The 27,961-nt window shown below is 37.3% G+C and overlaps 1 protein-coding gene across 8 annotated transcripts in view; it reads right to left on the bottom strand.

Moving 5' to 3' along the window:
- Window positions 1–581: 581 nt before the first annotated feature.
- Window positions 582–27,961, bottom strand: part of KIF14 (kinesin family member 14) — a 72,156-nt gene continuing 44,776 nt past the window's right edge. The window contains exons 1-31 of one of the 8 annotated variants that reach the window (XM_072041640.1): window positions 27,140–27,880; window positions 26,872–27,039; window positions 22,954–24,132; window positions 22,328–22,582; window positions 21,665–21,743; window positions 20,890–20,988; window positions 20,264–20,316; window positions 19,649–19,679; window positions 19,184–19,291; window positions 18,163–18,279; window positions 17,531–17,649; window positions 16,548–16,720; window positions 15,799–15,943; window positions 15,629–15,692; window positions 15,246–15,430; window positions 14,387–14,489; window positions 14,015–14,175; window positions 13,016–13,163; window positions 12,142–12,294; window positions 11,419–11,545; window positions 10,740–10,833; window positions 9,841–9,979; window positions 9,236–9,336; window positions 8,462–8,556; window positions 7,512–7,733; window positions 7,167–7,351; window positions 6,093–6,251; window positions 5,256–5,375; window positions 3,695–3,769; window positions 2,948–3,086; window positions 582–2,813 (exon numbers count right to left, since the gene is read on the bottom strand). In XM_072041640.1, coding sequence (XP_071897741.1) covers window positions 2,422–2,813; window positions 2,948–3,086; window positions 3,695–3,769; window positions 5,256–5,375; window positions 6,093–6,251; window positions 7,167–7,351; window positions 7,512–7,733; window positions 8,462–8,556; window positions 9,236–9,336; window positions 9,841–9,979; window positions 10,740–10,833; window positions 11,419–11,545; window positions 12,142–12,294; window positions 13,016–13,163; window positions 14,015–14,175; window positions 14,387–14,489; window positions 15,246–15,430; window positions 15,629–15,692; window positions 15,799–15,943; window positions 16,548–16,720; window positions 17,531–17,649; window positions 18,163–18,279; window positions 19,184–19,291; window positions 19,649–19,679; window positions 20,264–20,316; window positions 20,890–20,988; window positions 21,665–21,743; window positions 22,328–22,582; window positions 22,954–24,044 — 4,932 coding nt within the window. In that variant the 5' untranslated portion in view covers window positions 24,045–24,132; window positions 26,872–27,039; window positions 27,140–27,880 and the 3' untranslated portion in view covers window positions 582–2,421. Of the gene's footprint in view, window positions 2,814–2,947; window positions 3,087–3,694; window positions 3,770–5,255; window positions 5,376–6,092; window positions 6,252–7,166; window positions 7,352–7,511; window positions 7,734–8,461; window positions 8,557–9,235; window positions 9,337–9,840; window positions 9,980–10,739; window positions 10,834–11,418; window positions 11,546–12,141; window positions 12,295–13,015; window positions 13,164–14,014; window positions 14,176–14,386; window positions 14,490–15,245; window positions 15,431–15,628; window positions 15,693–15,798; window positions 15,944–16,547; window positions 16,721–17,530; window positions 17,650–18,162; window positions 18,280–19,183; window positions 19,292–19,648; window positions 19,680–20,263; window positions 20,317–20,889; window positions 20,989–21,664; window positions 21,744–22,327; window positions 22,583–22,953; window positions 24,133–24,832; window positions 24,985–25,070; window positions 25,215–25,265; window positions 25,727–26,871; window positions 27,881–27,961 lie in introns of those variants that run through there. The other 7 variants (XM_027463142.3, XM_027463143.3, XM_072041639.1 and 4 more) reach the window with 7 other exon arrangements.

Here is a 27,961-nt window from a genome sequence, read left to right as displayed (position 1 = left end):
TTTTGTTGACATATGCTAAAATGTAAATATGATATTAAGGTGCTTTAATCAGTTTCTACAATTCACCTTAGCATGGATGAGGAGAACACAAGCTACAGGAAGCTATTGGCAACATTTTCACTCATCGTTCAAAAGCCAGATGTGATGGGATTGAAGTTGCCCATCAACTTTCTGCTACCTCAGTTAAAACTATCAGAACCCGATTTGTTTGCATGGTGTTTTTCTCATGGTTTTGATAAAGGCTAAAAACTGAAAGTCAGTGTGAGCTTTGAGTTGTGACAACCTTGTTCTTTCATTCAAAAAAAATAAGTGAACAAATTCTAATAATACACAGAACCAGTTCTTCTCATTAAATAGAAAAAAATGCAAATATGATTAATCATCTAGCAGGTGGAATGTCAGCAAGTAACAGACTTTAATATCTTTGCAACCAAAACTTAGCATAACACCACAATATTAACAAATGGGAAAAGAAGGGAGTATTATGACCTTGATATGCATAGATTAAGTCACAAGTATTCAGCATCTAAACGTGTGCTGTTAAATGTCTTAACAGAGAAACTTAAAGTAGTCACTCTTCGGGTTTCACTTGAGTGCTATAGAAAAATATCTTTTATTAGTATTTCAGAATGTTACATTGCAATACTACCAGCAAAGGAAGGTCTCAAAAGCAACTGTGAACAGAAGAAAACTGGCAAAGAACTTACATGTGTTGTTGTACAGGTTTTTACAGAAGCCGTAGAAACTGGCGATCAGTTACATGATTCAGTTTCACAATACTTGCACTTAGATACATGATTCAGAAGAACCACAAATGTTTTTAAAACTTTCAGCCAAATACAAAATTGTACATTTACAGAAGTATAAATATATCAGGATTGTATTCACACTTATAAACATAAAAATCTGAGTAACTGAATAGACTTTGTTAACCCCTGAACAGACCTGTAAAGGTCTCTAAAGAAAGCAACTAAGCAACACTGCACCTCATGTGAGATAGAAATCAGCAGATAAAAAGTGTCAATTAATTTTCATGGTAGAACCGCACTGCAAGACATTTTTGGACAAAATATTAAGGTACACTAATCTTCAGAAAAAGATATGAGTTATGGATAATTACCATAACAGCATAATTACCTTTCTACATTTCCATCACGGCAGATAAGCACAAAACCACCAAATGACAGCATTGGTTACTACTATGAAAGTTATCACAGAAAAACGATGACTGATTCTCTTCAATGTAGTCCATTTGTAGAAAATGGTTTTAAGAGCCTGAACTGTTCTCACAGACTGAATCTCTCAAGATGCTGTGCCTCTTCTCTCAGAAGAAAAGATGGTATCTATGAATACCTGGCTCAGAAGCTTTGAAATAAACAAAAAACATTTAAGTGTCAGCTCCCAATTTTCTCAGCATGATTATGAGCAAGATGTGTGAGGTCCAGGCCTCCTAGTACGCAGTATTAAGGAATAAATATTCTTAAAACATTTTCATCCTTGCAGTTAGCTTTCAATGGCTTCAGCCAACAGACTAAAAGGTACGTGATAAACTACGTCTACAGTAAAAAGCACAAGGAAGTAGTTGACTGGCAAAGTCACCGTTTCAGCCTAATGAAGGTCCACTTGTAATGCTGCTGTCATTCTAAAAGCAAAAAGCATAGGAAACAATCCACAAAAGGCAAAGAGGAAGATCTGCTCCCTATCCTTTCACCAAATCACAGCCCAGTACAAGCAACAAAGGAACATGAGGAACATAAACATACAGCAATAGTCTTGTAAATAGCTCAGAGCAGCACAGTTAAGCTTAGGCCATAGCACGATGTTAACTTCTGGAGGCAGAATGGTAAGCTAATCCAACAGGTGACACGGAAGCAGTGGAGCACAACATTCTCTCAAACTTAAATTTCAGCATCAGTGACATGAATCAATCTTGTCTGCATTTATCACTGGGAGTTTTGTTATAATTCCTGAGTATAGAGTCATCTAGATTTACAGAATACCTGTGAAGGATGTTTAGTGATGCGTGTAGATTTGGTTATAATACATCTTTACCTCATTTTTTACCTTGAAAGTGTGGAACTTGAACCCCATCCAGCCCTACATCTCTAATACATACATTCTAGTTTTACTTGTAGATTGCTTACCAGTGCAACTCTCCACAGCATCATGGGATAACTCGCATATTATTTAGGAAGAGCTATGCTTCTAATGCACTGTGAATTAATACTGAAAGCGATTTGAGCAATCAAAGATAACCTCTAGCAACACCACACCTCACGAACTTACTTTAGAATGAGTTGAAGAGCATTATCACTGTTACTTCAGGCCAAGATTTTTCAATGGACTACAAAACCACTGAAGATATTTTTTGTGATATATTACTTTCCCCTCATAGAGTTTCCCTGAATTCTTGATAGTATTTTATACCCACTGTATCTTGCCAAGTGAGAGCTCCTCTGGAAACGTAGGTGGTGACTGGAGTTTATACGTGTGTTTTGGAATCCCCTTCAGTTTCAAAGGAAATTCATCTCCACCTGTTTCACTTTGGCTTCCTTCGGTCTCAGTAGTTTCATTACACAGAGGCTGAGATTTCAGATTTTGCTGCCCTTGGTCAAGTTCAAAATTCACAATAAGGGAATCAACCAGAGAGTCCAATTCATCCAAGTTCATAAATGGCATGGGTGTTCTCTGGATAGGATTGTTTGTAGAAGTAGAAGCCAAAGGAAATGAACTGAAATAATTGTACAAACATCCAGATATGAAACAAATCTCTCCTGCAAAGCTCCTGAGAGGGCTTGTGTTTCTGAATGACCCTATGAGAAACAAAAACAGTAAGAATTAAATGCGGTATTCTGCAAAAAGAGACCAGTCTTCCCTTCCTCTTGCTATACATGTCTCCTTTAGTCTACATGTTATTAGCAAGACAGGCAATAACCCAGGTAAATACCTTGTAATGTAGAAGAAACGATCTGATAGACTTCAGTGAGGCACTGCTCCAATTCCAAGTATTTCACAGCGATCTTAGTACTTCTCTTGATTTCCATATACACATAATCTTCTTCTGGTAATTGAGATTCTACTTCTTTCTGTATTAATAAAAAGCAATTTTACAAGACCCAAGTACATGACAGGAATGTTTAATAGTTAATACATTATTATGGATTTAGTCACACAAAACAGGCCACTGAAATATAGTATGAAAGTGATATTAGGTTACAGTACATAAGACAGCTCTGGAAAGAAGTACATATCATTGAAAGAAGGAAAAGAGAAAAAAATAAACTAACTCCCAAAAATGCTCTTAATGGCATTTTAAAACATCTGTCCTGCCTTTTAATTCAAAATATCAATAGCTGTGTGCATAAAATATTGCAGTAGCTATTTATACCACTATTACCCTAGCATTACTGAACTTCAGGGTGTTCATAATAAACACAAATGGACAAGGATAAGCTACAAGTAGCTCTAGAAACACCAAGTGAAATGAAAACCAAGCATCTTTGAGTGGAAATGCAGTGGCTAGAACAGCTGCAATGTTCCAATCACAAGAATGCCACTGAGCAGGAATTGTCATCATGAAACTGTAAATATGGCAATTTCAGATCCAGGTAGTTTCAGATTTGTTTTGTTAAGTGTATCCGTTACATTTAAAACCCAGCTTCAAAGCCCACATTAGGTGAAACATTTCCCTTACCTTTCTGCAAGAAGAGATGTTATTTTCAAGGAACCTGGCTAATGCCACAGCATCATCCCTTATTCGATTTTGAATCTACAAAAGAATTTTTAATTATATTGCACACTTCATTCAAGGCACAGTAAAAGTACGTGAATCTTTTAGAAGCATAACAATGAACACCAGCATGCTGATGAGGAAAACATTCAAAAGCAAGAGTTTCTGCAATATGACATGTATTTTTCAAATGAAATTATTAACAATGTTGTCTACCTGTTCACATATCTGCAAGACTTCATATAACCCCTTAACACAGGAGGGTCAAATGAGCAAAAGTAAGCGCTCACTAAAGAAAGGTTCTCCAGTAATTTTTATATCGCTGCCATTCTAAGTGGCGGGGTAAGCTCTTAGCTAATACCTTTGTGTTCTCTTTGCAGCTTCGCACTAGCTGGAGACATTAGCCAAAACATTAGCTCAGCCAACAACAAGCATGTATAGGATCTCTGCTAGTAGATAAAAATCTGCTGCAAGCGAACAGAAATATTGATAAAGCAGACTGCTCGATTCTTTTTGCTAGAAACATGAAACGTTTTGGAGTTAAGTAGACAGAAATATAAAAGATATGGGGCAGTTTCACTGCTACCTGTAGGATTAAGAAACAGTGAAAATCTGAGTAAAAAGAAATTTTTGCTTTCCTTGCAACAAGCAGTTTATCACTCTTTTCCAACTGATACGAACCATTTACTCCAGATCATTTATTATCTACTTTTGAACAGAAATAAATTCTTCAGAAGTATGTATCATATCTAGCCCAACTCACTATTCAGACTTTCTTACTGGCCACAGCCCTGCAAGTTTATCAGCTTTGACAGAAAAAAAAAAAAGAGAAATCCATGGTACAAGACAGGATTGCTCAGATACAGGTACACTGCCACCATTGGTCTTGACAGTACAAAAAATGTTAAAAGATAACACTGAACTATTTTAATATTTAGACGGCACATTGTTTGGGACTAGGAGCAAAAGAACCATATGTGACAAAATAAAGTCTACAAAAAAAAAAACAGTCTTTTAAACTTCATCATCTTCTCAAAAATAATGGTGTAGGAAAAAGAGGTGTTTGCTATTATCATTATAAAATAGCAATTAACTTTTAGGATCATAAGACATTACTAAGTGTTTTTTTGTTTGTTTGTTTTATACAAAACAACTTAAGAACAGTATACAGAATAAAAAAATGGCATCTTCATCATTTTGTCCAGTGGCAGCTTTGTGAAAGTTTTTTGTATTCTCCTTCTTCCTCATGATTACACTATGAAATTCTATCCAACGTGTCCCCAAAGTGCCCTTCAATTCAGAAATTACTCTGAATTAAATACATTTAAATGTTCAGATTACATATGGGTGAAAGGCTAAACACTGGAAAAAAAAATCTGCAAGACTGGCCTCACCCATCTCAAACTTCTGTTCAACTGTAATAGCATTCCACACAATCTTTCTAAAAGAACAGCTGAAAAATAAGAAATATGATCAAGTGCCTCTAAAAATGTATCAGTTGTTTATAATCTTCTTGAAATCTCACCTCATTTTGTGGATGTTGTTTCAATAGTTCTTCCTGCACCGTTCTTGCTTTTTCCTGTACTGTTTCTGTAAGAAAGTCCAGCCCCAAACCTACTCCATCATAAACAGCAAGTACGAAGTCCTTTTAAAATAAAGGTTCAAAACATAATGATTAAAGGAGTTGATTTGGCCTAGAAGCTAAAACAGATTTTCCCATAACGGACTAAAAACAATTTGGGGGCGTGGGGTGCAAATTGTTCAGCGCTGGCCTATTCAGACACATGTGATTCTCAGATCACAGTGGCTCAGCACTCTAACCTCCTTTTCCCCAATTTTCTTCACATTTCTAAAAATTGAGTGTGGTATTCAGCCAGATTATTCATATTAGTATTGAATTCTATTGAAGTAGGTATACTTATGCAATCTCTGCAGAGATGAAACCCTAAAAGCACAGCATTTCTTCTTGCTTGTAGGTGAAACTCATACAAACTTAAAAGTTTGGGATTTTTGTTTCATTGTTTTTTATTTCAAAAACATTCAGGGCATTAACACATTTATATTAACACATTTTTTCCTCCAGAGGAAGAAAAAAAAGGAGTATTAGATAAACTGAAAACACTTAATTGATCAAATTGTTTTATATAACCATTATAATTATGAGCTTGTTTACTTGAAAAAAAAAGTGAATGTCAACATGTATATTACTTCATTATTTAGTGCTGTATCCTAGGACACAGAAGCACAAAGAATACAAAGGAAAAAAACAAAGATATTGTTTGGAATAAACGTAAAGTTTTCAAGCTCGAGTATTTTTGATACTCATCTACAAAGCCATTATTTCTAACAAACATTTTTTCACCTGTAGACTAGTTGCAGGAATGTCGTTCTCTTCAAAAATGGAAATATCAGTTCTTGTGAATACTGCCAAGTGTCCTATGCATTTAATTGTTTGTTTTACTGCTTCGTTCACTTTGCTCTGTGCTTCTGTTACCATTGAGGAAATATCTGAAGAACATCCCTTAGAAACAAAAGCGTTATCATTCACTGAAACTAGCAAGCATCACTGGTCAAACAGCACAAGACTTTGAGAGAGGTTGCACTGCATGATAGTTTAATTTGTTTTCAGCTTTCTATCTTCCCACTTCCAATGACTTATCTACTACATCTAAAAGAAGCCAATGCAGCCATCAAGAAAAATGGTATCATTATACTACGCAATTAAAATAGAATTACTCTTCACAAGGCTGTACCAGGAATAACATTTACCAGTGACTGGTTTTATAAATCCATAAACAGTAGCACTTTCCAGAATACAAACTAGCAATCACGATTGTCACTGTATATTTTATTTTCCCCTTTTACCTTCATGGAAAACAAGAGGGCTAAGTGGCATTCCTATCATCACTTTGAATGATTTGCTTAATTGTCAGATAAAACTGGTATCTGAATTACAGATACTTTTGAGGATACCTGTGTGACTCAAAGAAATACAGGTATGATCCAATTAATAGTATCTATGGTAATTCTAATTTTATAGTTAAAAACACAAACAAAAAAATAAAAACACCACCCCATCCACCCACAACAAAAGCAATGCATCACATTGATTCTGTGCCATCCTTGGGAAGCAGAACCTACCAGATCAGGACTGACAGCATACTGACAAACTTTTGCTGTTGTCAGGGCCTAGACACAGAAGTCTACATCACACTGAACTAGCAAAACAAAAAAAAAATATATATATAGTACCAGTTTAGCCGGTACAAACATACCCTTTGCTATTCATTTTCCATAGGTCTGTCTATTTGTTGTTTTATATGCTAGGTATTTAACTGTGTTTAGCCCATCTGTAGTCTATATTGTTTTAATGCACAGAACTTCTCTACACACAGCAGTTGAATTATATTTTCTTCTTCCAAAATATATACTTTACCTGCAACAGTAACTGTAAATAACCTCCCAGGTTCTTTACTTCCTGTTTCAATTCTTCATCAGTCTTCACAGAGCTAGGGCTCTTTTGCACATGGTTAAGCCAAACCTTGACTAGAACCACAAGCTGGCCAAACACAGAGGTGATTTTGATGCTGTAGGACTGAGCAGCAGGATCAGTAGAGAAAACTAAAAAAGAAATAGGAGATCTATCAGCAGGTCTGCTCTGCAAATAAAAGTAGGAATATTTATTCTTTCCCTCAGCAAACATACGAATGCTTGTAAGTCTGAAAGACAAAACAAGACATTTAATAATGTTTACTTCAATAGTTATGAAAGTGAGACTTACAATTTTTTTGACATTCTTCATCTTGCTGTTCATAGGCTTTTGAAATGGCAGAAACTCCAGAGAAAATGGTAAACAAATTCCTTAGGAGATGATCTGCTATGCTCTTTCTCCCTTCATGATTCTGTTCCAGTAAATCTAAAGCTGAACTTACAGATTCTTTGCAAATTCCAGGAAGAAGTGATTCAGAGAAGTTTGGGCATATGCTGGATTTACTCTGTGAACCTGTAAGGTGAAAAAGTAAAATACATTGTCAAGAAACTCTTCACAAGAATAAGCAGTCAGAAAATCCATATAATGACTATTTTGTATTTCGTAATTCTACATAGTTTTTAGATTCAGTTAGTACAAAGAAATTCCCCAGTGAAATTCTTTAACATTAATCCATCTTTTTCAATAATGGAACCTACGGAGACACAGAAAATAAACCTCAGCCAATCTAAAATAACTCCATAAAAACATTTGGAAGCCTGAGGCATCTAGTTTTTCACCAAAAAAAAAAAAAGATAAAACCTGACAAAGAGCTAGGGGAAACCTTAGCAGTTAAATGAATAGCAACAACTCAAGCACAGTCTCCAAATGATTGTATCAGGATTCAGCCTCAGGCAATTTGTTACATGAATTATCCTCATCTCCAGTAAAAATGCTTAGTTAAGGATGGGGTAATGTTTCAAGTAAAACTCTTTCAACAGGGCTGAGAGGGATGGTTAGGAAGTTTTCACTCTAAAAAAAACAATCAGAGAAACCAAAAAAAGATCTACTGTTAACAGCTTGATATTATCAGCTTGAATACATTACAAACAAGACATTTTCCAGTTTGTTCTCTGGCCCACACTTTTTTAGATATGTTTTTAAAAATAAGTATTAGAAGTACATGTGTTTTATACAGATAGTATTTTCATCAAGTTCTCAGTATGAAATGAAAGGTGATCTACCTGTATATCAATAAATACCTGAAATATAGGAAGTTTGTGTATCATGGGTTGGTTCCAATTTTATACCAGACAAACATCTAGAAATTCTCTTGTTCTTCATTAAACTTCTACTTCTAGAAAGGATGAGAGAAGAAAAACATAAAAGACAAAAAAACAACCTCTCCCCTAGTGCCCACTGAAGATGCAATGAATATTAACAACCACCAGACAAAAAATATTTATATGTACATTTTATAATATATTCTTTTTATATTAAAAGTTGTATATGTACTCTTTTGGATCTTGTTTGTTGGACAGACTAAATTGCTTCTGTAAAGTCAAATGGGAAGGTTTTTTTTCTTGGTAAAACAGATATATTCTACGAAGCTCTCCACCATCAAACAAGCCAAAAACTTCTTTAGGCTGGCTCTGGTTGCTTGCTTAGTCCCTGGCACCCAAGACCAGTTCTTGATAAGAGAGCAATTTGAGAAGCGTCAGCCAACCTTTAAGTTGTGAAACAGCTGGAAGGAGACTCATAAGGAACTCCCCCACTCATTTTGGGAGCTGTGTTTAAGCTTAGGCACTTGCCCTTGGTACTGCCTGACTTGTTTTAACTGTGCTTTAAGCTTTCCCCACTCCTCACAAATGGTTACATAACTTTTCACTTAATTTATAAGTTTAGCACTATAAAAAGGTAAAAGAAGAATTCAGAAATAAAAAGTTCCATGAGTGGCAGAAAAGCACGTTTACATAATTATACAAATTAACTTCTGCTTTCTTTCAAGCATAGCTGAAGGAGCTACAAATTATCACCTTCTCCTGGAAAGAGAGGAAACTGAGGCATCTGAAAGGTCGGGTTCCCATTCATCAGCAGGGTCATAAAACACATCAGCAGCTTTATTGTTATCATTACTCTGGAAAACAAAGAAAACAGAGGAGGAGTGTTAAGCAGAAATAGAGTGACAACGAAGCATCCAACCCATAGATGAAGTCAACATTTTGGCTGTACAATAGCAGATTCAATGTTTTTCTTTTTGTTAGAATAGATGTAATCTAGAAAATAATGGACTGCAAACTACGTTGAGATGTAATTGCTAAAAATAAATAATTTAAACATATATTTAAGAATATATATAAATAAATAATTGACTAAAAATAAATAAATATAATGTTTAGCAAAGACAACCAACTATCTGGCATCTGAGATATAGGAATACCAAGTTTAGAAAAAAATACAGTTTTTCAGAGCTTTCATATGCCTTCTGAGTAATAAAGGAGCACACGTTTAAAAAATAAAAATAAAATTAAGAACACATTGAAAAAAAAAAAAAAACAAGCTTCCCATCCTATATGATTATTGTACTCTCTTCGAGAAAACACTACAAATTATTAGTGTTTTTTCCTCAGTTCTTACTGACCTCATAGAGTTCTTTCATTGCTGCTAGTTTGCATTCAAATTTCTCCAGGCTCCAGAACGTTGCTATTCCCAGTTTGATATTACGAACCTGCACTTGAATAGAAGATACTGTTCCTGTTTTATCATCAACTTTGTCGCGCCTAAGAATTTGAGAAAGTTTAAAAAAATAATGACAACTAAGTATAAAAACTCTAATTCATGTTTCAAAAATAAAATATTTGCAGGAAGGAACAAATAAAGAAGTTGATAACAAGTCCAGTAATCCAAGCCTGGGACATCAAATTTCTCACAAAACACAAACATTAAGTATCAGCCACTAAACTTTTTATGAAAAACAAAAAAGGAATCTCTGTAATCAGAGAAAGAAGTCAGTACTAGCATACAAATTCCTGGTTCTCAAGAATCTCAGAACTAAATATATGCTACAGAACTCTACTGGCAAAGTTCTTGTTCTCCTGCTAAGAACACCTGGCCATTATAGGGATCAACTTCTAGAACGCTCTCTTCAGCTATGACTGACAAGTAACACAGCACAGCAAGAGATCTATAGAGTACAATGGATTTGAATTCTTGCTATCTGCTATTTGCATGTTCTGAGGTTTTTACTGTGTGTTTTAGGACTGTTTTAATAAGCAAAACAAAGCATGATGGACAAAGATATCATGAGATTCACCTCCAAAGCACATGTGATCCAAAAATGAATTGTCTAATGTAAACATTTAAAGTCTTAATAAAAAACTCTTCAAACCAACATTGCTAAGCTACACACTACACTAAACCTAGCTGAGAAAAGTGAAATGTCATGTCCAATTTAACAAAAAGCTGTTACAAGAAAAGCAAACAGTACAGTGCACTTCCAGCATCCCCACCATATTTGTATAAATCCACTCAGATACTCACCTGCAGAAAACAGTGTTTTTCCCTAGTTCATTACTAATGGTGTTGGCCTCTTTGATCATCACAGATAACTTCAAAGAATTCCAGTTAAGAGGAACTAATAAAGAATATAGGACATATTGATTAAACTGATCAAACAACACTTTGCAACAGCTAAAAGTTTAAAAAAAAAAATCAAATAGAGTTTAGCTATTAGTAGCTCTCTCAATAGCTTGGGAGGGGGAAAAAAGGAAAAAAAAAGGCCTTCCCAGCCAAGATAACACTTCAAAAAAGAACACATAAAGGGTATTTCAGAAATAGAGACATAACACTAGACACTATGTAGTACACTACTAAGAGGTAGGAAACTAAACAGAAACAATTTTTAGTCTAGTTTCCCCAGTGAGTTAAAATCTTAACTAGTTCAGCCAGACAGAGGAAGGGCTTTTAAGTAATAGGGGAAAATGCAGATTACATGTATATCTGCCAAACCACCCTGACTTTTGATTAAAACAGATCTCTTCGCACTGTCTGATAAACATTGCTTAAGAAGGTAAAGGATCATAGGAACCATAAGGCTCTCATCGTTCCAGACTGTTAGAGAAGTGTTGGAGGAAGAAAGAAAAAGGGTTCACAGCCACTAAATCCAAGTCCACTGAGCAAGAAGTCAGCATTGCTCCTGCAACATTATGTACACACGTACTAGTCATAGTTTTATTCCCACTTCCACGGTTCTTCTGAAGGGTTTGTATTTCTTCAGCAATCTTCTGTTTCTCAGCTTCCAGAGCCTGAAGTATCTTTGCATGATGAATACTATGATCTTCCAGAGCCTGAGAAAGAGGAAAAAAACCGAAGCCTATCACACTCAATGGTGTTTACTTATGTGAAATATTTTTGTTGCTGTCATTTTAAGGACTATTAGAGCAGAATGAAACTTATCTTCCCCATCTGCCATCAGTATGAAGCCCTTCATGTTTAAACTTCAATTTTCTTGTTTTACTTACATACCCAAATTCTTAAAATAAATATTAAAATGAAAAGGATGTAACATTAAAAAAATGAAATAGAATTTGTTGCAGAAGTCAGATATATGAATACCAGCCAAAAAACATTACCACCACATTAATTGTTAGAGTCGTACCTTTTGGCGTACGAGCAAAATGGTTCATGTGACATAAGAAATAACAAGGTCAGTACTAGTTTCTCTCCAAAGTGTATGCTTACCTTCTGAGTATACTATTGCAATCTAGTTATTTGTGTAAAACCCACACAGAAGAAAGATATTCGGAAAAAGAGTCCCCCAAGCCACTGTGTCATCCCTCCCTTCTGCCCAAAAACCAAACATATCATGTGGTGCAATGATTTATTTAAAAGGCAAGGTTTATCACCTAAAAAGCTTTGGGTTTGTTTGTTTGTTTTTAAATACCTGCTTCGTAGCTAAGGTCTCCACTTCCAAACGCTTCTTGTTGAAGTGTAATTCTAGCTCAAGATTTTGCTTTGCCTTCTCTAGCTCCTGTATTTTAGTTGCAGCCTTTTGGTTTTTCAGTTCTTGCATTTGCTTCTTACGAGATTCTTCTCTCTAATATAATAAAGGACAGACAAAAGGAGGTATACTACTTGTACAGCATTTCTGATCCATCCTGTAAGCAGATATCAAGGTTTATTTTTACTTCAATACATTGAGAATATGCAGCTCCTGTGGACCACTCAAGCCCACTGCCAGCAATGAAAGGTTATACGAATGAAAGCTTCACAAGCATCACATTATGCCATCTATAGCATGTTTAAGAAATAAAATACTCCATCTTTATTATTGTTTTGCCATGATGCACAATTCTATACAGAATAATAGTCTTGTAAATATTTTTACATTATATAACAAACAAGCACGCAAACTTAGCAGAAAAAAACCAACATGTTCACTAAAACACTAAAATTGTAGTAATTTACATAGAAGAAAATCTGTATGCAAAAAATCACAAGTTACATCCTTATCAAATTCACACTGGATTAATATTTTAATTCCTAACTACTTCTATAAACCAAAATGGCTAAAATAATTCTGAAGAGGATATCTACTTTACAACTTTTTGTGTGAGCAACAGTGACTGTATTTATGTATATATGTTTAAATAACTCCCTAAGACAATGTTACGATATGCAAGAAAAAAAAAAAGAACAATAACCACCACATAAAACACAACAAATAAATCCCTACATACCACTGCTTCTGTTTCATTACCTTCTGACTTACTGTACTTTACTGCTATGTTTTATACAATGATGCTAAGGCAACTTACCACCTCTGCTTCCAGTGATTTTATTTTGCTTTCATAAGCTTCTTTTTGTGATGTCAGTTCTTGCTGAATCATCTCTTTTGCTATTTGGACACTTTGCATCATTTCTTCCTTGGCTTTGAGTCGTGCCTCTTCAATTTCTGATTCAAGCCTACAAATGGAAACATCATACACATAAAATGCTGGCTTTAATCTCTTACAACTTGCATACGGATTATATTCTCATTCACTTCTATCATAACAGGAAGAGTTACTCTACAGCCTCCAAACTTAACAGTGAAAATGTATTTCACAATTTTAATTTTTTACGTAGGTATTTTTGATTTCACAGGGGAAACAGACACAGGTGAAAAAGAAAAAAATCCTAATATTTCACACTCTACTTGATTTCCAAATTTATTGTATTATCTATATGTTGCAAAATTAAAAAACGTAATAGAAACTTGCTAAATCACACTAAGATGAAGAAAAGTATATTTTAAGTCAATGAGACTCACACTTATTAACTCCCAGGAAAGAAGCAACTACGAATAACACTGCACTACCTGAAATTCTCCACTATCACAGACAACCAAGGTCATAACTTTGGTCTCTCGTCTCCTTTCGTAGCATGTTTGTTTTTCAGCTTTGTGCCATTCTCTAAAACATCAGAAGTCAATTTCTGACTCATTATGTGCCTGGGGAGAAATGCAACTAAGGAGATAAACTACTCAGTGGACCTCTGTAGCTTAGTGTTTCTTAAATCGTGGTCTGTTTTCTTGACAAGTGAACTGCATTGTAGTGATCATCTCATATTATTTATACACACACACACACACACACTCACTTCAGCTAAGTCTGGGACTTACATTTCCATTATAGAATTAATTAAAAATAAGCATTGTTTTCCAGCTTTCATGTACAGTGAAATAATTAACGACCTTAAGTTTCTTAGTAAAGTTATTGCATAGTTGCATTAACAATTGTGAATTTATTCTTAGAATAAAAAGATACAATGCTTACTGAGTTTTCTGTGCAATAAGCAGCTCGTTCTTTGCAAATTCAAAATCTTTAGGACCATCATGCAAAAGTGTAGTCCCACAAGATGGTCTCTTAACTTTCTGAACCTCTACTGGATGATTAAACCTGAAATAATGGTCTCCCCCAAGGATCACTCGATCACCCTACAGGAGGAAAAAAAAAGGGTTCATTCTGTAACTTCTATATTTATAGGCTTGAAACAGAGAAGGTAGGAGTAGAAATTGAAGGGGAACACAGAAGTATTTAAAGGTTTCAGAGCCCTCTTAGAAAACCTTTAGTCTGAAATTGTAACATTAATACAGCTACAAAATCTACACATGCTTATATTCTTCTTTTACCAAGTCAATTACTTACATGATGCAGAACTGTCGGGTCTAAAATGCATTTCCCATTTACATATGTCTTTGCTTCTCTCCGTGGAATAATACTCACTTGGCCAAGGTTATTTTTTATAACGCTGAAAACAAGAAACATTTGTGATATCAGTAGCTTATGTTAATTGTAAGCGATGTTTCTTAATGTGTAAAAATCACGCTGTACATAGTATGCTGTTATCCTTTTTCTACATGTAGAGTGTCTTCTTCCTGTTTAGTTACGTTACACAACTCCTGAGTGACCTGTATGTTGGAAGAGAATCTGTACTTAAATTTAAGAACTTTCTACTAAAAAAATCGTTATGATACCCTGTCATCTGAGCATTTCTTTGATAAAGCGTAATTTCTCAACATATCCAGGTCTTTCCTATTTTCAGTAATTGATTCGTTAAATTTCCTCCAGCATTCTGTCTAGGATCCATAGCACAGGATGCACTTCAAACATTTCAGAAAGCTGGCCAAGTTGTTCTCTAGTTTCAGTTTTAATTGAAAATTGTAAAGGCATTTCACTATTACATTAAGTTGAATGGGAGAGTTATAGACAGCACCATTTGATCAGGTCCTTCTCCAGAATTTCTACATGAACAGAAAATTTCACTCCACTAACAAAATATACTAAGAAGTTAAACTACCTTGGTTAACAGATTTCTACGGAGAAATAGAACGAAGTTACCTTAGTCACTGAAGAATACAAAAATTATCCTTCAGTAATATCTTCCCTAGTTAGAAAACCATATTTTGTTAGAAGGAAGAGCGACTCCAAAAGTAGGAGAAAGCCCAGAGCAAGAGATACTTCTGATCTAAGTATAAGAAAAACAAAATCAAAGAATACTACGTACCAATGGTCATCAGCAATTAGCACTCCAGAAAGCTGGATATCATGTTTTGAATTCGGTGTATACCTTCCAACTGTAGTTTCTCCTTCTTTAATCATATACAACAGCACCTCAGAAAGCTGGGGATCTTCACTGAGATTAACAAGGTTTGGTAAGTGATTGTCCATTTTGAATGCAATTCCTGCTTTCTAGATAAAAGAGATACCAGCAAAAAAGACAATTTACTTTGTGTATCCAAATATCTATATTAATCTGTTAAAAGAACAGCATTCATGAAACCAAATCTTTGAACTACTCTAATTCTTCTGCAAGAATTGCCAATGTTATTTTTTTCTGTCCTAGCTCCTATGTAAAGTGAAAGGACAAGTGGAAGAAAGAAAACATACCTGCAATTCCTTTATATCTTCTAATTTCCTCTTTTCTGCTTGCTCAAGTTTTTCTTTCCAGGCCCTTAATATATTAAGGGGAAAAATAACTTAACACTGTCTTAGGAGCAAAATTAAACCATATACATTTTCCCACTTGCTTTTTTAGAAGATGTTATTGACTGTCCCACCTTTGCATTTCTGCTGTGTCCCTCTCCTGTTGATGCAATTTCATCCTCAGAGATGTTATTTCCTGCAAATAACGCCTGTATTTTTCAGGATCAGTGTTCTGAGCACTTTTCTGTGCCTTCAGTTTTTCAATTTCAGCTTTCAATTCTATATTAGACAAACCAAAAACACAGTACACACACACACACAAATTACAGATAAAATAGTATTTAGACATTTCAGTACAATACTAGAAAATTTATCCTTGTATCTAATTAAAAGCAAAACATCTTTCCCTGTTAAAGGTTCTCAACTGTTGCCCAAGATACTGTCTTTGGAAAGGAAAAAAATAAAAATAAACACAACTCACAAAGACAAATAGAATTACAAAGAAGATATCCTGTTAGACTAGTTGCAAGATTATACATGAAAACCAGAGAGGAAAGATTTTTGTATTTAAAAATCACAAAGCACCTGATTAGTGTGTTATTAGGAAAAACTGAACACAAATAATACTCAGCGGTAAGCATCATTGGGGCATACCAGAGTGTTATTTATGAATTGAATCAATTTTTAAAAGTTAATGAAACAGCAAAACTGTCTCAAAGATGACGGTGTGTGTAATTTATAAAAATCTTGACTAGCAAACATTAGAGGAGTAAATAAACCAGTGGTCAGCACAATTATTAGTAGTAATCTTTCTTATGAGTAATAAGTTAAACCCAGACAGAAATTAAAAAAAACTATTAAAAGCTGCAGATGTCAACCTCACCTCTGATCAACTTGGCATTCACATCTTCATTTACTTTAGCAGTGTTGATAATTGAACAAGCTTGTTTTGCATAGCGAAGAGTGCTGAGAGTTTCTTCTGTGCTGCTGGCAGCTGGACTTATTGTGGCAATCATAGCCGTTTGTGAATTTCCACCAAGACTTTCCTTCAATAACCTTCATTTGAGCAGAAATCAGAAGTTATTTCTCTCCCTCCCAGCATCAAAATCAAAGTTAAATCTGAACAGAATAAATACAAAATACCTAGGGTCTTGCAACTTTGAGAGTAGTGGGAGAGTGATTGACAGCTACTAATAGTACAAACCAAGGTCCTGTTTGTTCTTTATCTGATTTATTCTTCCCTCTATGTGTCACCTTGAAATGCGAGTTTCAGATTTCTAAGCAGAAAGATTATTTGTACTGGGTGCAGAAACACGGGAATTGCTCTAACAGCAAGCCATACTTTGTCCTTACCTGAATGTCACTGCGAAATTAGCACTAGGATGTGGAAGTAACTTTTGTGCTAAGCCACCTAAAAGCATCTGTCTTAGTTCAAATCACTTCAACCTGTTGCTATCAAACCCATCACCAGTAACACAAGAAGCATTACAAAACCAAAGTATTTGATGCAAGATGACATAACAAGTAGTTGAAAAACAAATGATACATGATGCAAAAGAGCTGTAACATTCGTCCCATGGTAAGACAGACAAGGAACAATACTAAAGTGAGGGTGGTATCAGCCAAGCATAGTAACACATTTCTTTGTGAAGCATATGGAGGAAAAGAGGTGATGAATGTACTAGACCCCAAATCAGAGATGGAATAACTCCATCTACCCTGCCTCTCCTATCACCCTACTTCTGCAGCAGGGGTCTTGGGGTGGGCTGCACAGCAGTCAAGGGGGAAATGGCTCCTGTGCAGAAGGGGAATCCACAACCTGCAAAGGCCTTTACTTCTATATAAAAAATTCTGGAGCATACATACCAAGTAAGGACAGACTCCCGGTAAGGAATGAAAGTTTTCTTTCCATTTTGAGACTGCTTTGAGAGTGCAGAAATAACCTTTCCAAGGGTTAAGAGTGATTTATTAATACTCACACCCTCCTACACAAAGCAAAAATAAAAATAATTATAATACAACTGTATTTACTTGTGTGATGTTAATGACTGTTGATTAACAATGTTAATTGTGCTTATTCAATGTGTAGTACAGATGTGCCATATTAAATGTCACCAATTAAAAAACAAGATGATACAAGAATATCCTAGATCTTCACTTGGAAATAACAGAGACCCCAGTCTTAAAGAGTCTTGAGAACCATGAAACCATTTCAGTCAGGCAGACTGAAAGAAAGGATCTTACTAGAACTGTTTACTGAATCCCAAGAAAAGGTGCAAGCCTGAACTCTGTGTACAGCATCTGAGACGTAAATGCAAAGTCAGCTGCTCATGCGTGCAGTTCACACTCATTCCTTTCAGATGATCACCAGGCCTGCACAGCAGAGGGAGTGTCTTGCCCAAGAACCCTGGTATGTGAGGATATTTGGGAGTTGAAGTTTAAGGGTATTCTGTGGAGTCTGTCTTTCCCTGCTCCACACATTTCCAATTGTGGTTTACCTTCAGCCTTTCTCCAGTGGTCTGAGCCGTAGAACAGCATTCGCTGCCTGCTAAATCAATTAGATTTATGTGACTGGTAAGACTACGGTCACGTTGCTGTTCATCCACAGATTCTACCTGAAAAAAGTAGAGAAGCTTGCACTTGAATCAAAATAAAAAGCCTGAGGACAAACAAAAAAACAACAAACTTTTCACTTAAAAAATACATAAATGAAAATCGACATTTCCATTTACTTTTTTGCAAGGACACCTTTGTGTACATTCCTGGAAGGTGACTAAACCCATACCATTAACCATAACATTAAGTGTTTGCAGTTGAATAACTATATAAGCATGAACTGCACAACACCAGATCCACTTAAATCCATAGTTTGCTGCTGAAGTTTGACTATTGCCTCTGGCCATTACCCACAGAAATCAGTAGGCTGTCACTGCCTTACATTAATGAAGATTAGTTAAATAGTCAGTGGAAAAGTCTCCAGGCTAATTCTGATAGAGAGTAGTAGTAATCCAGGGGTAAGAATGGTGAAGGGAAGGATGACAGACTAGGTAATTGTGCTGAAAAATTAGTACAGCCAAGAACAAGCAAACAAGTTATTTGTAAATAAAGAAAACTGATAGTGTGTAGACTACTGAGGAGCTCTACTTATTTCACTTCTGTTTTCAGGATTATCTCACAATGTCAGGTTTTGTCTCTTACACATCTGTAAGAGAAACGAAAAATTGTAGTGACCATATTCTGGAGACAAACAGGTGAGAGATATCCTGAACTACTTGAAACTATTCCTAGATCTGCCAGTCTAGGAATAATTATATTGCTTCTATAAATATATGTAGAACAGAGAGAACAGAATGTAATCATCAAAGCACATAAAATGAAACATGCTGGCTGCAGAGAAAGACGTTAAAAATTCACTGGCCTTTATTCACCTCATTCAAGTATACTCTGCCAATTCTCTAGGCATCACACAATTTTCTACTATACAAGTTGAACAGATAATTAAAACACACGCAGCAATACCTTGGTTTGTGTCATGACAAGGGTGAAGACAGAATGAGATCTAGAACTCTTGTCATTCATTACCGTAGCAGCTGTTGCTCTCTGCTTATTCCCTAGCTCAAGCCAACTCTGTAAGAGATAAGCCAGAACATGAAACCAAAATGTAATTTGAGTAATCAACTGCAGTTTAAAATGTTTGCAACTGAAATTATTAACATAAATGACGACTCTGTAAGGGAGAAATCAAAACCTGAGCTTAAGAGGTAATCACTTAAAGAGAGTGACGCATGCCTGTACGCATCTACTCAGCTCCACGACATAGGACTAATGCTCTTTATACTTCAGCATCATCAAGCGAAACATCACAGAATATTGGGCAACCTGTAAAGTGTGTTTTGTTGTTTTTTTTTTTTATTCCTTTTCATGGAATAGATTTTTCAGCAGCAACAGAAGAAGCAAGGAGATATATAACCAAATAAATCTTACCTGGATATCAGAGTAAGAACTGACAACATTCCTACAGAGGGGGAGAAAAAAACAAGTTTGTATTCAGACTGTTTCTTTCTGTGGTTTCCCAGTCACACGAGCTTTGAAACACTTCCTGACTTACAGACAAAATCCAAATATACCATGAAAACTCTTGTTGTCTTTAGACTTCCATTTGTTTCTAAACCTACTAAAATAATTCCAATTATACTAAGGCCAGTGGAAATACAGCAAGTCAAACTAGGGTACGTGTTTCTACAAAACTGCCTTAAACTAAGATTTTTCTTAATTCACTCGTGAGTTAACAGGCTTTCACAGAGCCTCAAAATAACAGCACGCCGTTTCAGGATTATGCCATAGATCTATTAAAAACGCAGGATGCTCAAGATCAGAAAAGGCCTCTGGAGATCATCTGGTCCAGTCCCCCTGCTCAGGGAACGATACCGAAAGCAGGTTGCCCATGACCATGTCCAAGCAGTTTTTGAAGCTCTCCAATGCCAGTCTGAAGATCTCCACAGCCTCTCTTTGCAACCTATTTCAGTGCTCCATCATCCCCACAGTAAAGGGAGTGCTTCCTGATGTAGTTAGGATTTTCTGAGAATAGCTAAGACTTACACTGTTAGGTCCTCCACATACGGTCCTAACACCGGGTGTTCCCTTACACGGAGCTGGTAAGAACAGTTAAAAAAGAAAACGACTGTTAGGATCAGTAGCAAACAGGCATCCCAGAAGATAAAAAATACACAGATATTTTTCAAAGTGAACTGACATTTCAGTAGGACCAAGAACTGAGGAGAGAGATTGTAGTGGATGAAATGCAGTGTTAATGCATTATCCATATATTTATATTATATTAATATGTTAATAATATTAATCTGAATTATGTATGTTATATCAATATAATCTGAAGATGTCCTAGACAAATAATATTCTATAGGTCTTTCTCATAAAGGCTGACAATATCTTCTTCACTTTGCAGATACAAGATGTTAACAATTTTTAGAGATTCAACTGAATCATTTTGCTTCTATTTCAGCAAGATTTTTTGCTTAGCATTTCTGGAGTGCCACACATTTTGCTTGAAGTCCTAAGACTTGCTTTTTTTAACCTGGAATTCCACCAGCAATTTAAAGTACTTAGATAACAAAGCAATGATCACTTGCCATCTGCGTATTTTTATTTACAGAATAAATGCCACTATTTTGAGATTGTGTATATACTTGTTTCTGTGTGCAACTTACTGGTTGTTTCTTCTGTCTGTTTTCAGCTTTGAAGACAAGCAAATCATGAATTTTCTCATTGTAAACTTCAAAATAGCTCATTTCAAGGTGATACAAGACCTAATAATAACAAAAAGAAATACTCATACAGCCCAAGAAACATTTCATCATTCTTTCTGTTTTGGAAGTTTACCAGATCCTTCTATTCAATAGGATTCTCTAAGATTACTATTACTATACCAGTCAACGTGGGGAGAAACAGAAAGAAAAAACACTTTAAATCATTCTGGAAAGGATCATCACACACACACACACACACACACACACACACACAAAAACTATTCTCAGAACAGAAAAGGAAACAAAACATTATTTACAACTCAAATTTTAAGCCTCAAGAATTAAGGCGGGCTTTGCTTAATTTTTATTTAAGTAGTTTCAGTAATACTGAACTAGGAAAACAGAATTAAAATACTATTCAAGCGTATTTCACATCAACGTGACAATGTTTTAAGATTAATTCATATGCTTAGAATTCTATTCTATCATGCCCTTAATTCTTCTGTACGTCATTGTCACTCAGGAAGCAAACAATGTTGTTTTGAACTAGCTAGAGAATCCTGTTAATCAGATGTGCTATCAAAAATAAGATCTCAATCAGCAATAAAATGCAGGCATTAGCAGTAAGTGGATCAGTACTAAGGTATAAAGAGAAGGAATGAAACAGTTATCAAGATACTGAAACGCACCAGTCTCCTCATAATTCAACAGAAGCTCGAACGTATAAACATACTACCTGTTGTTTGTCCATTTGACTGAAAAGATCTTCACAGAGTCTTGGAATTATCCCTCGGTCTTCATCAAACCCCATCATCCTGTAGTTACAAAAAACATTAGTTCAGTTTTTTCTCTCTTTATAGCTAGTTTTAATATTAATTGTAAAGCTAAAGTTAAAACATCATACATTTATTTAAGTAATAGAAACACCTAGTTACAGAAATAAACCTCATCTAAGTTGGCATGTGTTCAAGCAGGAGAGTGGACATGATGATACCTGAGGTCTCTTATAATTTCCATTTCACCCCTTGATAGGTAGAAAAGCCAAGGCAAAGAGAAACCCTAGAGTAACTGAAGATTAGTAAATTGTACTATAAACATGAAACCTATAGACGTTTCATATCCTAAAATGTATGTATACCCTATTCTCTGCATCCTGTCAGTGTAGTAATGCAAGCCCCTCTCCACCTCTGGCCTAGATGCTTTCTGCTCAGCTTCGCCACTGCAGAAAATAGTTTTAAATATTATTGTTTTCTTTATTTATATTGTCTTAAAACATATAAAAACATTTTAACACAACTTAGTAACTATTAAATCTATTACATATAATCTCTTCTCATAACTTCACACTGCATAGAAATTTGTGCCTGCAATATTTTAACAATTATTTTTAGGAACTTACGTGTATGATTTTCCAGTACCAGTTTGCCCATAAGCAAAAAGACACGCATTATAGCCCTCAAAAGCTCTTTCTAGGAGTGGCAGCGCCAAAGTTTTATAAATCATTGCTTGGCTTGCAAAATTAGGATGACACTTGTCAAAAGACCAGAAAGAGAAGTCATAACTGAAGGTGTAAACTTGGTTTGTGCTTGGATTTCGTACAGCTGTCTCCGAGCCACTCATGGAGACTACAGGAAGTGAGTTTTCATTTTTCTCTCTGAACAGAAGGAAAAAACATAATTAAAAAAAATAAAAGGCATAAGCTACATTCTTTAAGTTAGTAATTTCAATCAATCACCTTATGAAAATAAAAAGTGGGGTAACCATTGTTTAAAAACAGACCTGTCTGATGAACATAAAAAACATTCAAGCTCAAGTACTTTAGCTAATGACTATTTAAAGCATAGTCCCAAACTACCATGAAATGAATTCCTCTTAAAATCTTCACCTTGATGTTGAAATACTTGCTAATTTTGAAGTATATATTATTTGGCTAATGAAAAACAAACAATTCAGAAAATAAAACAGAAATGTACATACACTAAAGAAGGCATTATGTAGCATCAGAAACAAGTCCAAGATACAAACCTGTTACTGAAAGGCCGTACACGCACAGCTACAGTCACTTTGCTGTTTTCTACTTTGAAAATATCTTCCTCAGTGCTGTTGTTCTCTGTAAGCGTTTCTACTTTCTCTTTTGCACTTATACTCACAGGACAACTAGAAACACCGGTTTTCTTTTTTGACACCAACGGAGGATGAAGTGGTCGTTTATTTAAAGCTGACAGAGATGACTTATCCTGAAATGTGCTGTTCTTTGGTGTAAGCATAAATCCTTCTGTTGAACCTTTTGTTGGTATCCTTGGCCTTTCTAAACTGTTATGCTTTATCATTAAGTGTTGTAACCTTTGTTTTTCCTCTAGCTTATTTACATCACCTTTTTCATTCAGTTGCTCTCCTGATATCCTATTAATGTTCTTTGAGGTAACTAATTGCTCTGATATATGAGCTTCATTTTGAAGTTTTGAGTCAGCAGTGCTTGTCTTACGTTTTACAGGTGTGCGTTTGTCATTTTCAACATTGCCAAACAAGTCCTTGCTGTTCAGGTTAAAATGCATCTTCGTATTTGACTGACCCTCAGCTAATTTACAGCTTGGATTACCATGCCGAGTATCATTATTATTAATATTTGGTCGAAGTGCAGTCTTGTAATTTCTTTCTGCAAAGTCATTATTTTCTATTCCAGGCACAGCATTCCAATTAATTTTACTCTTCTCCACAGAGCCAGTCCTCACACGCCTCTGTAGAGTACATCTTTTGCCTGTTTGTGTATTTTCTATGCTCTGTCTTATTTTGTTATCTGATTGTTCACTGCTGGACACCAAGTTTTTGTTTACTCTTGTTCTCCTCTGGAGTGTTAATCTGTCCTGAGGCTTCAATGTAACTGATGCGTCGTTTGCATTATTACAGGCTGATATCACATAGGTGCTATTTACTTCCTCAGTCCTATTCCGAGATGATGAAAGAAGACCATCTTTTTCTTTTCCTGACATCTGTGATGTCAGTTGCTGCCCAGACATTTTGCTGCTGGTAAAAGCACTTCGTGAAGAAATCCTCTGAGAAGTGGTAGTACATTGTGTCTCTGAGGGATTTCTTGCAGGAACCTTGTAATCAGGCATTTTGTCTTCAAGCAAGTTAACGTTAGGATTATAACCAATACAACAGCTTTCCTAGAAGATTGTATCTCATTGCTTCTTCTCGCTGAACCTGGATAAACAAAGCAAAAATTTTATGCTTTTGACAGATATGAGGTGTATTTCAGGGCATAAAGAGCTCCTTACATATTCTGCAGTAAATATATGTTCCCAAACATTAACAATTAGTGTCCCCATCTCACCTCCAGCACTTAAAAATAGAAAAGAAGTCATCCTATACTTGAATGACAATCTCTACCCACAGTAGGCTATTTGATTCCATTTATTGAACTCTCTGATTCGCTTCAGAAACATCATGAAGCAGCACCATTTAATACGAAGGACAATCTAATTATTTAGTAACAAAGATGACCACGGACATTTGTTCCTAATGATTTCCAATGGTTCCCAAGTAAAAGGAATTCAAGTTCCTGCCTCCATTCACTCAGAACTATGCACACTGATGGTGCTTGACAACTAACAGACAACAACAGAATAACAACATTATTAACGGGGGCTAGGAAAGCTGCAAACACAGAGAACAGATATTTTTTTTCAGGATTCTTATATTTGAAAGCCAATGTCAAAATAAGGCAGTTAATAAAGACACCTGGTAGAATATGTTTGGAACTTATTTTAGATCACCACATTACATATACGCATAGCTAAAGCAACAAATAACTAACTGAACAGATTGAAGAAAAATTGTAAAGAGAGCATGGATACAACTTTCCACATTTTTAAACGTGGCAAAGATGAGAAACAACCCGTACAGAAAAACACCCTTTCACTGTTGTGTATGCAACAGGGCTGTTGTAGGAGTGCCACCACCACGCTCCGCAGACCTGTCAGGCGCTAGCAATTTGTCGTTAAAAATCAACAGTAAATCATCCGCCTCGAGATCCTGTAAGAACTGCGTGCATCGCTGAGATAAAAAAGTGAATGGTCACAAAGGGAGAGAAAAGAGAAAAAAAAAAAAAAAAAGGAAGTGTATCAAAGCGGCAACCTAACCCCTGCTTCAGCAGAAGGGGTTTGTAACGCTGAGCTCTGAAATTACGGCTCCGTCCACGGCTGCCCGCCCCCTCAGGGACCCTCCTCGGGGACCGCCACCACCCCCGAGGCCCCGACCCCCGCGGGCCGCCCCGGGCGCCGTGAGGGAGCCGAGCCCGGGCCCCGGCCCCAGCCCCAGCCCCGTCCCCGCCTCACCACACAGCGGCCACCGCCCGCGCTCGCCTCGGCCCCGTTTGAATGCGGCGGGCGGGCGGGGATTGGCTCGGCCCCCCCCTTCCGCAGGCGGGAGGAACGGGAGGGCCTGCCCCAGGAACACGGCAGCTGCCCCCGCCTCACGGAGCGGCTTTGTGGCTGAATGCCGTGTAGCTTGTGCTTACCCAGCACGCCCCTAGTCTGGGCCCCCTGTCCTGCAGCAAGTCATAGCTGCGCTTTTTCGCTCCAGCCAGGGGAGGGGGATTCAAAACAAAACCAAACCAAACCAGCCATGAAGATTTAAAGATCAGCTCGATACCAAAGTCATCCTCTCACACCGCTGTACTTTGGCCAAACAGCAGACAGACAACACCTAGCGGTACCCCATAACTACCTGGGAGGGCTGTCTGACTGACAGGGACATAGTAAGGCAGGAAAAAACTCCGAAAAAAATAACAACTTAATAATTTCTTAGCCTCAGTCCAAAAAAAAAAAAAAAAAAAAAAAGTTGTAGTAACTCTATAAGTAATGTTATCTTGATTGATAGAGTATTAGTCTGTTTTCCTGGAAGAAAAAAGAGCACCTGGTGCCGGGGACTACCAGGAGGTACACTTAAATAAGTAGCAAGAAAATGCAATCAGTTATACATTAATTACCCACTTTCATAAAAAAAAAAAAAAAAAAAAATCCCATTTCTTCCTTAAGTAGTTCACCCTATTTCTCTACAATGAAGCTACACTAACAACCAAGTCTTTCTACTATTGCAAAAGTGCTTGAACAGGAGTGGTTTGGAGGCGATAAAGGTGAAACTAAATTTTCTTTTTGAAAAGTTCATTACTGTTTACAAACAAAACCTGTATATACATTCATAACAGACCTCCGGTGACCATCCTGAGGATTAGGAAATCTTCTCAGCAGAAGCATTTATGTAAACTAAAAGGGGGGAGCTTCAGGGCTTCTTTTCAGAGACTCATCTGCCACCTTTTTTTTTATTCCTTTTGCGCAAAAGGTGTCCTTTACAAAGATCTTAACTTAGTATAATAACATAAAAATTACAAGGTGTCATGGTTCTGCTCAAGTGGGCAGCCGAGCTCCACCACAGCTGCTCTCTCACTCCCCCTCCTCAAAGAGGAATGGGGAGAAAATATGTGAAAAGGGCTCAAAGGTTGAGATAAGGATGAGAAAATCACTCAGTTATTATTGTAATGGGCAAAACAGACTCGGCATAAGGAGATAGTAAGATTTATTGCTCATTACTAACAAGCTAGAGGAGTGAGAAACAAAAGGAAAGAAACCAAAAGCACCTTCCCCCCCATCCACCCTCTTCCACCTCCTCCCCCCGAGTGGCGCAGGGGAACGGGGGAATGGGGGTTATGGTCAGTCTACAGCACTTCTTCTCTGCCGCTCCTTCTCGGTCACTCTCGTCCCCTGTGCTGTGGGGTCCCACCCACGGGTACAGTCCTTGATGAACTGATCCAGCGTGGGCTTCCCACAGGCAGCAGCTCTTCCAGAACTGCTCCAGATATGGGTCCATACCACAGGGTCCATCCCTCAGGAGAAAACTGCTCCAACCTGGCTCCCCCACGGGCAGCAGCTCCTGCCAGGTCACCTGCTCCTGCGTGGTCTCCCCTCCACGGGCTACAGGTCCGGCCCGGAATCTGCTCCGGCAGGGGTCTTCCACAGCGGCAGCCTCCATCGGTGCAGGGCCACCTGCTCCACCGTGGTCTCCTCCACGGGCTGCAGCGTGGAACCCTGCTCCACCGTGGTACTCCATGGGCTGCAGGGGGACATCCTGCTTCACCATGGTCCTCACCACAGGCCACAGGGGACTTCTGCTCCGGCGCCTGGAGCACCTCTCCCCCTCCTTCTGCACTGACCTTGGCGCCTGGAAGGCTGTTCCTCATTCCTCTCACTCTCCCAGCTGCTGTGTGGCGCAGCGTTTTTTTCCCTGTCTTAAATATGCTCTCACAGAGGCGCAAAACAACATCGCTTATTGGCTCGGCTCTGGTCAGCAGTGGGGCCCTTACCAAACATGGGGCAGCTCCTAGATCCTTCTCACAGAAAACACCCCTATGGCCCCCTGCTACCAAAACCTTGCCACGTAAACCCACTACATTCCACCCCTCGCCTCTGTTAAAAGCATAGTTAAGATTAATCACAATATCCTCTTACTTTACAATTATCACAGCCTTCTCAAACTTCATTTACTTCAAAAAGAAAAAGAATTCACCACACCAAAATAAACATAACACCATCACAGCACCGACAAGGTGGGCATTTTACACACACACCACCCCTCGTCCCTTCACCACGCTAACATCTCACAGTTACTGCTTTCTTAAATTCAAAGCCCTTTGAATTCTTAAATTCAAAGCCTGACGTCAGCTGGGGTGACCAGGTTGCAACCGAGGGCGAGCGAAGCGCACAGGCAGGAGAGCTGGGAGCAGACTGGAGTGCGATGGAAAGGGACGAGGGAAGCAGTGATCCGGTACACACCCAAACGGCTTCCCAAGCGGTGATCAATGGCTGTAGGGAACGGATGCCCTTTGGGGAGCAGAATCAGTGGGAAGTTAACTGGGGGCCAGTATGGCCAACAGAGAAGTAGGAGGAGATGCTGGACAATGCTCAGCATAAGCCTGTCTCGGTGGGACGGTTGCGGCACCCTCCTGCTGCACCGTCTGCACAGGAGTCTCTTGGCG

The sequence above is a fragment of the Anas platyrhynchos genome, chromosome 8 (genome assembly GCF_047663525.1).
Source record: "Anas platyrhynchos isolate ZD024472 breed Pekin duck chromosome 8, IASCAAS_PekinDuck_T2T, whole genome shotgun sequence".
Taxonomy (NCBI): Eukaryota; Metazoa; Chordata; class Aves; order Anseriformes; family Anatidae; genus Anas; species Anas platyrhynchos.
Note: the sequence above shows the minus strand (reverse complement) of the source record. Positions and strands in the feature narration are given on the sequence as shown.